Source organism: Pelodiscus sinensis, chromosome 2 (assembly GCF_052426305.1).
Source record: "Pelodiscus sinensis isolate ZL-2025 chromosome 2, ASM5242630v1, whole genome shotgun sequence".
Taxonomy (NCBI): Eukaryota; Metazoa; Chordata; order Testudines; family Trionychidae; genus Pelodiscus; species Pelodiscus sinensis.
Genome location: NC_143053.1, coordinates 34,910,292 through 34,924,163, shown reverse-complemented (window position 1 = coordinate 34,924,163; position 13,872 = coordinate 34,910,292). Strand labels below are relative to the sequence as shown.

The following is a 13,872-nucleotide window of genomic DNA, read 5'->3' as shown; positions in this document are numbered from 1 at the left end:
CACACACTAAACTCAACAATCGAAGTTAAATCAAGTATCACATCTCACAGATGACTAGACTCTTATGTGCTACATGCATAGAATAGGAGAGACTGAGGTGCACCAGTGCCCAAGGGCCTTCACAGTGGCAGGAAAAAGGTTGAGAGATACCCAGATAATCCTGGCAAGTGACCTCTACCCACAAGCTGCAGAGAAAGGTGAAAATCCCCCAAAGTCACTTCCAGTCTGACATTGGAGAAAATTATTTCCTAACCTTAGTTAGATCTTTACCATGTCAGCAAGGAACAGCCAGCCAAGCACTTGAGATAATTCTCGGTGCCACCTCAGAGCTCTGCCTCACTTTGTCCAATGTCCCCTTTTCCAGCCTTTGTCATTCCTAATCTTTTACAGGAAGGAGGTTAAAGAACCCTACTAGAATATATTTTTTGGGGGGAGGAGGTAACCTCTTTCCGACACTGCAGCCATGTGAAACCCTGAAACATGAATAAGACCAGCACCCCCGACCTTTCCCAGCAATCCTATCATGATTGCACTTAAATTTGTCCATCTTTCTTTTAAAACTAAGTTGCTGTCCCCACATCATTTTCCAGGAGGCTGTTTCAGAGCCTCACCCTCTAAAAGTTAGACATCTTATTTTTTCATTTCCAGCCTGAGTTTGCTGATGAGCATTTTATATCTCTTTGGCTATGTCTACACTACAAAGTTAGTTCGAACTAATGGACGTTAGTTCGAACTAACTTTAATAGGCGCTACACTAGCGCTCCGCTAGTTCGAACTTAATTCGAACTAGCGGAGCGCTTAGTTCGAATAGGAAAACCTCATTTTACGAGGATTAAGCCTAGTTCGAACTAGCTAGTTCGAATTAAGGGCTGTGTAGACCCTTAATTCGAACTAGTGGGAGGCTAGCCCTCCCCAGGTTTCCCTGGTGGCCACTCTGGCCAACACCAGGGAAACTCTATGCCCCCCTCCCGGCCCTGGACGCTTAAAGGGGCACGGGCTGGCTACGGTGACCGTGCCAGGTGCAAGACTGCCAGCACCCAGCCAGCATACCCTGCACCTGGCACGGATCGAGCCAGCCACCCGATGCCCCCCAGCCCTCCCCCTCTTCCCGGGACCAGGCTGGCGGCTCCCGGGAGCATGCCCGGGACCGCAAGAGGCGGGCACCTGCCTGGGCTAGTGCGGACATCGTGGACCTCGTCCACGACCTCCGCACTAGGCACAGGAAAGTGGCTGGCTAGGGCAGGAGAGCTGCCAGCCTGGCATCCAGGAGCAGGTGTGCATGAAAATCAAGGTGGTCCACTTAGACCCCCAACCCTGAGCCCTGAGCTTAAATGGCCGTACTGGGTCAGACCAAAGGTCCATCTAGCCCAGTAGCCTGTCTGCCAACAGCGGCCAACCCTAGGGACCCTGGAGGGGATGGACCGAAGACAGTGACCAAGCCATTTGTCTCGTGCCATCCCTCTCCAGCCTTCCACAAACTTTGGGCAGGGACACCACTCCTACCCCCTGCCTAATAGCACTCCATGGACCCAACCTCCATGACTTGATCTCACTTCCCTTTCAACTCTGTTCTAGTTGTAGCCTTCACAGCCTCCTGCAGCAAGGAGTTCCACAGGTTGACTCTTTGCTTTGTGAAGAACAACTTTCTGTTACTAGTTTGAAGCCTGCTACCCATTCCTTTCCTTTGGTGTCCTCTAGTCCTTCTTTATGGGAACTAATGAAGAACTTTTCTGTATGCGCCCTCTCCACCCAACTCCTGCTTTTAGAGACCTCTATCCTGTCCCCCCCCCGTCTCCTCTTTTCTAAGCTGAAAAGTCCCAGTCTCGTTAGCCTCTCTTCATATGGGACCTGTTCCCAACCCCTGATCATTTTAGTTGCCCTCCCCTCTCCCAGCCTCTCTCTTCCCCTCTCCCACCTCCTTTTCCCAGTCTCCCCCAGTTTTGTTCAATAAAGACAGATTCCATTTTTTAACACAATTGTCCTTTATTTTGTACATCAAGAAGAGGGGCTAGGGAAGGGTAAGTGGAAGGAGGTGAGGGAGGAATGGGGTACGCACCCCCGATGGAGAGGACTGGGCTGGCTCTGCAGGCTTCTGGGGGTGGAACCTCTCCTGCAGCCCCCCAATTGCCCCCTCTCCCCAGATGGCAGCCTGTGGCAAGTGCAGCCGGGCTGATGGCCGAGTGCTGTGATGTGCCCAGTGTGGGTACTTTGGGCAATCCAAGCCAGGACTGCTTTGCAAGCGGGGCACCCCTGAGAACTGTGTGTCCGGGGTGGGGGTCGGGTCCCTTTAAGCACAGCCCTCGGCTAGCCTGAGACAGCATCTCCACGCTCTAAGTCCTCCTCTGATGCCCTGCCGGCACTGCTTCCAGCCATCCTTAAGCCTGGTTCAGGGTCCACTCAATGTGGACATGCTAGTTCAAATTAGCAAAACGCTAATTTGAACTAGTTTTTTAGTCTGGATCCGTTAGTTAGAATTAGCTTAGTTCAAATTAACTAATTCGAACTAAGTTAGTTCGAATTAACATTGTAGTGTAGACGTACCCTTTGTTCTTTTGTTAACAGTGTTCTTCAGTTTATATAGCTCTTCATCATTTACCTCCCAAATGTATTTAAAGAAAGCAATTATGTCTCCTCTTAGCCACCTTCTGTTTTGGAAAGATAGAGACTAAAAGAGACTAAAGGAGCCTATCAATGTGATTTTTAATATATATATTTTAATAGACAAGTATGAGAAAATAAAAAAAAAAACCTGTGTTCCTATTCTGTAGCTACAGTAGGAGCAGACTTTTGGATGGGCTCCAGACCAAGATCATCCAACACACTTGGGACCACTCCTTCTTTCCTGTCACTTTTTTCTGTGCACTTACCCTGCCAGCTGAGACTTCTATTTTAGTTTTACTGGTACTGGGAGCATCCTCTTGCAGAGCCTGAGGAAGAGCATGCATGTGAGGTCCCCCTAGAAAAGTGTGTTAGCATCATGAAAATGATCATCAATAAAACAGTGAAACAAAGTGCTTTCAAATGCACAAAGTTAACAAGCTGAAATGAGAGAAAAATGCTTTCTCTTATCCCTTTCTGTTCTAGATGTAAAATATATTACTTGTGATAGTATTAGGCACAAAATGTTCCACTGATTATTTGCTTTCCAAGTTGACAGCTTCCCTTTAATACAAGATTCCATCAGCATATCTGTAATTAAATGATCTATGAGTAGTTGAATTATAAAAACATATATTTGTACTGTAAATTGACATACCACATCCTAGCTGCTTCTTGTTTTCTTTTAACTCAAAATTAGAAAAATAATATTAATTTGGTCAATTTAAACTTATGCTATGGAAAAAAAAGTTATAGTTCTAAACTGCTTTGTTGCACTAGAAACTTAAAATATATCTTTACTATTTATGTGATTTTTTTTGGCTCAGCTCATAATTGAGGTTGATATGGTTAGGTATTAAAGGAAAAAAATCAAAGTTCGTTATTCAAGAAACAAAATGTGTTGGTACAATGTGTTTGTTATTCAAGAAACCATTTCCATGATGATTGGTATGGGTGGTACAACAAAGAAAAAGTTGTTTTGAGGCAGCCGTGATTCAATCTGACATTTAAATAGATGAGAGAATATTTTTAATATTTTAAAAATCATTAATAATTATGCAAAATTTTCAGATAATGAAACAAATTCCATTAATATCAGTGAAATTAAACAAGGGATTAATTTCATGGACTTTGGGTCAAACTCTGACCTTATTAAAATCTGTGGCAAAACTTCCATTGACTTTGATGGAGCCAAGTTTATACTCTATGACTAATCCCACTAAGATATGGCACTATAGCCTAATGCTTAAAGTTAAATAGATGCATATATATTTCCAGGAAACAAGTCTTTTAAAGCAATTACTAATGGAAAATAAAGGAAAATTAAATCAGAAATTGTGTTATTGCAACTTGCAAGTTTTGGAACAAAACCCCTTAAGCAAGGAAATTCAGAGCAGAGGTTGAGCCTTTGCCACTAATGACTTGTAGGCTGAATTATATGCCATGTGTTTCATCCACATATATGTACTGTTCAACCCTGCAAGATGCTGAGCACTCAAGCTTAGTCCAGCAAAACATTCAACTGTAATTCTGAGCTTCAGAACAGTCCCATGGACATCAATAGAAATACTCATGTCTTTTTGCTGGATTGTACTAGAATGCTCAGCACCTTCAAGGAATGAGCCCTTATTGGGCAATGTTTCTGTTTGTATTGCTTGATATTGCCTTTACTCCTCTTTCATTAAATTACATATTCAGTAGAGAATTTTGACAATTGCTACGGTGCACCACAGTTTTCCATTTTAAGGTGCCATTTTAATTAAATATTTCAGAGCTTTCCTGTGAGTGGGTGAATTTACATATACTCTGAAGTATCTGGGGGGAAAATAGTGTTTTAAAGATATAACGTATGACTTAGTTCTGGATTTGAATGCTCGTATAATTTTAGTACTTCCACTAACATTTATCTGATTATATTTTTATGATGTCTAGAATACTTAGTTATAGGAATGGGCTATGGGAGAGGGAAAGGCAGTAGAAGAGAAATTAGAAAGTGGTTGTTGAGATACAAACTACTGCTGAAAGAACTGTGTACCTGTAGGTGATGGGAGGAGGGAAAAGAAGTCCCTTGAATATAAAAAATCTGGGATAATTTGTTTTATAAATAATATACTAAAAATTTTAGCAAAATGGTGTGTACATTTCTTCATGTTCACAGTGGAAAAAATACTTTGCATAAATGTCCTACGATTCGAATTGATTTTCCAAAGATTTTTATATTAAAATTCAAAATTGAATTTAAAATTAAGGAGCCATATTGAAATAAAAATGTGCTCATTTTTTGAGAAATCATCTTAGGGCTTGTCCATACAGAGACACAATGTGTGACAAGATGGACTGTAAATGTACCTTGCAGTAGCAAGTACTAACTGAACCTGCGGATCCCATTACTGCGCACTAAAAGTTCTGTAGTGCAATCTTATACTTTGCTGTTTAAACAGCTGTAGGTCAATGTGCACTACAGAATGGTTAGGACTTGTCTTCACTTAGCTTGAGTTAGTACCCTAGGCTATGTCTAGACTGCAAGCCTCTTTCGAAAGAGCCTCTTTCGAAAGATACTTTCGAAAGAGCCTCTTTCGAAAGAGAGCGTCTGACTGCACGTTGAACTTTCGAAAAAGCGGCTTGCTTTTTCGAAAGAAAGCATCCAGTCTGGATGCTCTCTTTCGAAAGAGCCTCTTTCGAGAGGAACTTTCGAAAGAAGGCGTTCTTCCTCGTGAAATGAGGTTTACCGCCATCGAAAGAAAAGCCGCGTTCTTTCGATTTAATTTCGAAAGAACGCGGCTTGAGTCTGGATGCAGGGGAAGTTTTTTCTGAAAAAGGCTACTTTTCCCGACAAAACCCCTGACTCTGAACACAGCCCTAGTGTCCACAGTTCAAAACAGCACTTGAGTTCCACATTATTTGGATTAGCAGTTTAGTGTTTGAATTAGCAAAGTAATTGAATTAGCTGCTGTTGAGTTGCAATAATTTGAGCTGATGCATCCTCCCTGCATTAGTAGCTGGACCATCAGCTTCACTCAGGCTTCAACCCTCCTTCTTCTGAAAGGTCATCTATCCCAAGGCCAAAGCACCACTTATTTCAAGATAGAGATTTTTGTGTGGACAGGAGTCAAATTAGGGGCAATGCTACAGTTATAACTCCAGCTAACTATGCTATGAAGATACACCCTTTGTGCACTATAGCAGGGCCTGCAAGATCAGTTAGTGTGCAGCAGGCTAGTGTGTGCACATTTGTACCCAGCTGGCTTTGTATCAAGTCCCTTGCTGCAGACAACTCCTTAAAATCTAAAAGTGGAAAGTGAGATTCTTTAACTTAACCTAACAATGTCAACGCCTCACGGTGCTGTGTCTGCTTTCATTTGAAAATAGTATTAAATATAATCTGTGGCAACTGGAGATTTATTAGAAAAATTATTAATAATTAGAACGTCCTGAATCCTCTTTCTGAACAGTACACTACTCTACTTGTACTAAGTCTTGGAAGACAGTGAGATTTTTTTTTTAATATTAAACTGAGATATAATGTAAGGAAAAACTATTAAGGTAACTTAGAAGTATTTTTAAAATGAATTAGTTATTTTTTCTCTTTTCTTCCAAGATATACCTTGTTGAACTCACATTATTATGAGCTGTGTAAAACATTGTAATGAGTTAAAACCTCATTCAAACTGATGTATGAATGCACTCTTCATTTAAGATTCTGTAAGAGATATTTAAGGGGGCACACCTAAAACAAGGCCAAATAGAATTATCTTGGAAACTAGCTTTATGTGGGTAGGAGATTCCACTGGGTATTATGAGTGAGGCTATGTCTAGGACTTGCGCTAGCACTTGATTGATAAAACTTTTGTCATTCATGGGTGCTTAACCACCCTCCAATGAATGACAAAAATTCTGCCACTGCAAGTTAAAGTGCAAAGGCTGCTTTGCTTTGATGGCAGGAGTGCTCTGCTGCCAACAAAACCAAACCTCCTCTTTGGGGGTTGGAAGTATTTTGTCTACACAAGTGTTAAACAATGTTCACACAGGCTGAATTTTAGTGATGGAGCTGTGTCAACATAGTCTTATTGCTTAAAGCTGTGTAGTACAGACATATCCCTAGTGCAGGGGTGGTCAACCTGTGGCTCCAGAGCCACATGCGACTCTTTGGAAGTTAATATGCTGCTCCTTGCATAGGTACCAAATCCAGGGCTGGAGTGACAGGTGCCAACTTTCTACTGGGCCAGAGGGTTCTCACTGTTCAACCCACAGCTCTGCCCTAGGCCCTTTCCTCCTAGGATCCTGCCACTTCCTACCCTCTCCACTGAGCCTGTCACACTCATGCTTCCCCTCCAGTCACTCCCACTGAGAAAGAGCTGATCATTGTGGGCAGGAGAAAAAGGAGAAGGAGGCACTGACTGGTGGGCGGGGGTATGCTGAGAGTGGTGCTGGGGAGATGATCAGGGCTGGTGACATAGAACTGTTGATCTTTGGCAATGAGCATTGGAGAACTCTGGCTCCTTTTCAGGTTTAGGTGGGCCACCTCTGCCCTAGTGTATGAGTGCAGATGTGTGTGAGGGAAAGCAGAACACACACAAACTGAGAACAGAGAAAGAGGAAGAGTCAAAAACGCAAGCAAGTCCAACAGTACCTTGTTAGCACCATGAGACTCTGACAAAAGTTAAATAGACAGATTCTCAGTATGTTGGCTTAAGAGATTTGAGGCTTTAATCTAAGAAACTGAACTTCTTTCCTTTGGTTCCTCCATCATTTGCTGAAGCAAGACATATATTCCTTGTAAATAAACTAGGATGCATCAAAAATACTAGGCCATCAATTTCTGCTTCCAAGTAGAATGTTCCCTGGGTCCAGAAATTTGGCTAACCACTCAGGTCAAAGATGGCAGCAGTATTAAGTGAATTGGCTTCATAGGAAGAAGAAATAGGAAAAGATTATTTTAAAAAACTTGCTAAAATATTTCTGTAATAGCATTTCTAACATTAACAGATGCCATGAGACTGTGATGTGGTATAAAGATTTTATTCGTACTTGCTCAGGATGACTAGTATAATTCAGTCATGGCATTTTTCATTTGTAATGAAACCATTCCGAACTGGTGTAATGAAGAGTCAGATAATGAATGTGGTTCTACTGAAAATCTTTATACAATATCATATCTTATTCTCTATTCAATTATCACCTATACACACACCTCATAGTTTATTATATACATGATTGACTATTTACTAGAGTCGATGCAAGCATTGAATTCTTTTCTGCACTAAATACCAACCAGAATGTTCTTTTATATTATGTTAAGCTACTTTATATGTATTTGATTATGATCTTCTTAAAAATGAAATTAACCTGCTGCTGCTAACTAGTTATTTCTTTATCTCTGTGCCGTAACAATGAACTGCTACTTCACATCTTCACACATTTCCTTTTACAATATTCATGATTCAATGGTTATTACTAGAAATCTCACTTTTTGCAGACATGCTTATTTATATTGTGCTAACAGAGGATCTTGTGTCTGTGACTAAACAGCAAAGTTCCTATAGCTAGTAGAAGAACAGAATGTCCGAGGATTGAAATCCAGCAACCTTCCACGGACACTGACAGGTATCCCATTTGATAGCAGCTGCCCTATTCTTGAAGTAGTGACAATTAGTTATTGTACCTTGCTTATAGAAGTAGTGAAAGCCTGATATGATCATAAAACTTTTATTAAAAACCCTTGCATATTACATAGTAATTCTGCTTCATTTATACATTTTTGTCTTCAGTTCCTTTTTAGAAGGACATATTAACTACTTCAGAAATTTTCACAAGCTGATTTTAATTGGCCTGCTGCTATAACCTGGTTTTAATGTACTGTGCAGAGTAAAATTAATATTTCACATGGAATATCAGCTAAAATATTGGAAGAATGTCCAATTATTTTGGTGATAGAGATGCAGCTGTGTTAGTCTGGTCTAGCTGAAACAAAAGACAGGAGTATGCAGCACTTTAAAGACTAACAAGATGGTTTATTAAGTGATGAGCTTTCATGGGCCAGACCCACTTCCTCAGATCAATCAGGTTTAAGAACAGTGTCTGAGAATTTTGTCTGTCTGCTATGTCTACTGGACAAACTTCTCAGACACTTCGCCAAAGAATCAATGCACATAAAACAGACATCAGGCTCTCTCACAGAGAGAAAACTGTTGCTTGCCATTTTAACCAGACTGACCATTCTCTCAATGACCTTAAAACATGCATATTGCTTCAAAGAGGTTTTAACTCCAGACTTCAAAGAGAAGCCTCAGAACTGTCATTCATGCTTAAATTTGACACTTTGCGTACGGGTCTTAACAAAGATGCTAATTATCTCACCCATTACAAAGATAGCTTCCCCAATTATCACCCCTAATGTCATTACCTCACATACACTAACCTTCCCCCCTCACCCCTCCTCTGTTCTTAAACCTGATTCGTCATTTTTACGTGTTCACGTTTTTTTGATTGTATCACTTTGGTATATATGGTTGTGCCAATATTCTTCCACATATTGATCTGAGGAAGTGGGTCTGGCCCACGAAAGCTCATCGCCTAATAAACCATCTTGTTAGTCTTTGAAGTGCTGCATACTCCTGTCTTTTGTTTCAATTATTTTGGGAAACAGTGAGATGTCTGTGTGTTTGCACTGACAGCTTTTATGATTATTCACTGTTTAAAATTTTTGCATCCTAAAAGTCTTTCTGTATGAATGTACTTACATAAATCACTATTTATTCATTTCATGAGTATTCTCCTTTTTTATTTAAGAAAAGTAACATTAATTTTTAAATAATTAAAAATTAGAAATGCTAACTTTGTGCATCGAAAAAACTATGAACTTTGGACATTCTCAGAATGTGAGCATGAACCAATGCAAGTTAATAGGTAACTAAAGACATTATAGCCCCTCAGGTTAGATGCCAGTGAACAGAATTCATAATTATTACTGAATACTAGGGGTAACGTCTTGGTAATTCCAAATTTTGGCCTTTTAAAGTGTTTATTTTAAACTTACTTATAGTGCTGTTCCACATGGTGTCTTACTGAAACTTAAACTTTGTCAATGTGGGTATGTCTACATTGCAACACTGTTTTGCAATAACTAGCACTATTCTGAAATAACTTAGTCTGAGGCTGTGTCTACACTGCACCCCTTTTCCGGAAAAGGGATGCAGATGAGACAAGTCAGAATTGCAAATGAAACGGGGATTTAAATTTTCCCCGCTTCATTTGTATAAACATGGCTGCCGCTTTTTTCCGGCTCGGGGATTTGCCGGAAAAAAGCGCCAGTCTAGACGGGGATCTTTTGGAAAATAAAGCCTTTTCCGAAAGGTCCCTTATTCCTGATTTTAAAGAGGAATAAGGGATCTTTCGGAAAAGGCTTTGTTTTCCGAAAGATCCCCGTATAGACTGGCGCTTTTTTCCGGCAAAGCCCCGAGCCGGAAAAAAGCGGCAGCCATGTTTATACAAATGAAGCGGGGAAAATTTAAATCCCCGCTTCATTTGCAATTCTGACTTGTCTCATCTGCATCCCTTTTCCGGAAAAGGAGTGCAGTGTAGACACGGCCTGAGTGTACACAACAGGCAGTTATTTCAAAATAGGATCAAAATACTGTCAAGCTGGAGGATTTCTTACTTCAACTCCTGTAACCCTCATTGTATGAGGAATAAGGGAAGTTGGAGGAAAAGCACTCTATTTCAAAATAAGTGCAGTGTAGGCACTTCCTGGGTACGTCTAAACTACGTTTTATTTTCGAAAGAGGCTATGGGAATTTGCATATCTTCTTCCAGTCTCACTTTCAAGAGCAGAGCTCTTGAAAGTGAAAGTACATAGTGTTAAAGGAGAAGTGGGAGGCCATACTGACATTTCATTAGATTTAAAAATGAAAACTTTTTTTTCAAAAACCATGTAAATCTCATTTTTTAAGGAAGAGTGGGTTTTTTTTGAAAAAGGGGTTTTAAGGAAGAGTGTTTTTTTTCGAAAAAGGGATTTTTTCCCCGAAAAAACTATGTCCAGATTACTTTCACTTTCAAACTTTCCACTTTTGAAAGTGAATTGAAAGAAGATATGCAAATTCCCATAGGATTTACATATCCTCTTTCGAAAATACAGTGTGGTCTAGACATAGCCCCTATTTCAAAATAAGCTATTTTGAAATAAGATACGCAATTGACGTAGCTCTATTTGTGTAATTTATTTTGAGTTAAGCTCTGCAGTGTAGATACACCCTGTGATAGATATGCTTGGTTAAGATATAAACACCGACTATCCATTCTTTATCGGTGTGTGGAAGAATTATGTGCACAAATCTCCCACGCACTGATAAGAGAATAGACCACTTAACGTGAATGTTCTTTGGCATTAGAGATAGAAGGATGGTGAAGTACATAGTGTTAAAGGAGAAGTGGGAGGCCATACTGACATTTCATTAGATTTAAAAATGAAAACTATTGCACAAAGTCTGTTGATATTGCACAGGAGTTTTAAAAGACTTTACTGTTGTGGGTGTTGGGTTGCTGTAATGCTGACTGTCAGTTTTTCCTCTTTAAAAATGGCTTTCAGTAGTTCATACACAACAAGTTATGATCATATTTGATGGGCTTTGCAAAAGCACCTTAGTGACTTCAGTACTCATGACAGTAGGAGTTATGCCCCAAAGTCATTTAGGAATTTTAAAAATTTCATCCATTCACTATTATGGCCAGATTGTGACCAATTCAGCCATATATAGTAAGTGATTTGGAGTTCCATTTCTGCAGCTGGTTCTTTGGCTGGCATTGTATCTCTTCTGCAGATTATAGCATGTTCACCTCTTCTGAAGAGGGCACAAGGACCAGGTCCTGGTAAATCCCAGACAAAATACCTAACTCCTATAGTAGGCAGACACTGCCTCTTTTATAGAAACAAGCACAGGAAGCATCTCTAGTCCTCCAATGTTTTCATTCTCCCTTTGCATAAGAAATGCTGTTGTGCTTGGCCCTTCTGCAGCAGGCAGAATAAAGAGAAAGAACTTTCATGTGCCAACTAATTCTTTGTCCGAGCTGCACAGGGACTAGGCATAGTCCCGCTTCAGTCATGTGCTATTTATATAATTCAGGTCCAGGAGGGAATTGCTCCCCTTAGAACTTATCTTCAGTAGCCAGAAAAAGTTTATTTTGTCATCAGCATGTGGATTCTTGGTTCCCTTCCTCATCATTTGTAGCACTGGCAGCCTTCTTTAAATGGTTATCTAACCTAAGCAACATCTATTACAAAGCTAAGGTTACACTTTTTTGTTTATCCACAATGTTAAAGAAGCGAGACAGTGGATGTTTTGGCAGATCAAGCTTCCCATTCAGAAACAGAATTGATAGAGCCAGAAGAAGACATGAGGTAATCTTGTAGTTTTGTGTCAGGCTAGTTTTACTTCTCCCCTCATTGTTAGTGCCTTCAGTTTATAATTACCGTTGTGTGTCTCATTGTGGTGTATTTGTTTATTAGGAGCTTTAGAAGTAGGGTAATGGTGGCTGACATTATTCTGGGCCTATCTGTGGGAATTTCATTTTCTTTTCTCAGAGTCCAATTACTACCTCATGGAAAGCACGAAGAAACATTCATTTTAATGACTCTTTTATTGAAACACTCAGCAAAGTTAGCAACCCCAGAGAAAACTTTGCTCTGTCTCAGTACAGTCTTTTATAAAAATAATGTTGTTAATAATGTTAAGACTCTTCATAATGAGGCTTCCTGTGGTATCTCTCTCTATTTAAAATACTAATTAAAACTTGACTTTTGGTTACATTTAATCACCATCCAGTCACTCATTTTATTAACTAACTTCATTGTAAAATACCAGACTTACCTGTAGGGAGAGCCTTGAAAGGTAATATTAAATTAAGAGTTTGTAATTCGCTGGAGATTCCATCAACTCCATTGGAGGTGTGTGGGTTACAAATCTACTCAACCAATATGTACAACTTCATTTTAAAATTTAAAATAGATGTGTATATTTAAGAAAGTTGCTAGCCAATTTTTCCCCATTGTATTTCCCTTTGCAAGCAAAAGGATCAGATTGTAACCTGAGATAAAAAAGTACTACAAAAATCCAATAATTATTTAAGAACAAATGAAGCTGAACCCCACAAGTTATTTTGAAATATATCTTCATTTAGTCAATTTTGAAACCTCTTTATTTTCTTTTGACCATACTTTTTCCTTCCACTTCTCAATTTTTCCTCTTCCTGTCATTACATTGGCACCACAGGTTAGATGAAGGAAACAGGAAGATCATTTTTGCAAGAGACAAATCTTGTGTTACCTTGTAGAATATCTAAATATGTACTCTTCTAGTGGTAGCAGAGGTTTCTACTGACCAGAGCACTGAATACTGACTGTATGAAGCCATCATAAATGCATGGCGTATGTATTAACAGATGTTCTTTGTTTCTGAAGTTAAATCTTACAGATGACATCAATATATATAGCTTGTAAATACTGACTCTGGGCCCTGTCCTGCAAATCCTTTTTTATGTGTATTCTGATACTGAAATTAATGTAATTGGAAGGAACTACTTTTATGAGCAGAACCAGCAACTTATTAATATTAACAAGGCTTAATATTCTCTAATCAAATTTTTCCTTCAATGCTTGGTGTATTGGTATAGTTGGTTAACACTATATTAATGTTTTTACTGAGAAATTGTAAGGAAACAGATTATGGCATGGAAAGTTGTTATTGAGACACTGAAAACATGTCAGACCATTTATGAAGCTTTTTGGATGAGACAGCATACATCTATAAATACTGTATGTTATCAAGAAGCGAACTCAGAAAAGTTACCAAAATGTATATAACAGTGATTTTTCTCCAAACCAATACCATGCAGTATATTTATAACTAACAGAAAAATTAAAGGTCAACTGAGCTGCTTTTTGACTAACATTACAGGAATTGTGAAGCAGCAGCTAGACAGCCATATCAAAGATCCAGATCAACTGAACAGCGTCCTGTGCTAGAGCGGACCAACTCCCGCTCCCGATCCACAGAGCGTCCTGACTCAAACCTCATGAGGTCGATGCCTTCATTAATGACTGGAAGATCTGCCCCTCCTTCACCTGCCTTATCGAGGTGAAACAGACAAGTCAATCAAGCTAATTCCCTTTTGCCCCACCAACTCACATTTTATTTTCCCAGTAGCTAATGGTATTGCCTTCCATCTTTGGCTGATCACTAGTAGCAATAGATACTAACCCTGTCAGTGCCAACACACTAC

At 39.7% G+C, this 13,872-nt stretch overlaps 1 protein-coding gene across 1 annotated transcript in view; it reads left to right on the top strand.

The window, feature by feature from the left end:
* The window catches only part of RIMS2 (regulating synaptic membrane exocytosis 2), a 510,981-nt gene that overhangs the window by 285,913 nt on the left and 211,196 nt on the right, over positions 1 to 13,872 (top strand). Inside the window, exon 20 of the mRNA XM_089776190.1 lies at positions 13,548 to 13,727. Coding sequence (XP_089632316.1) covers positions 13,548 to 13,727 — 180 coding nt within the window. The remainder of the gene's footprint in view (positions 1 to 13,547; positions 13,728 to 13,872) is intronic.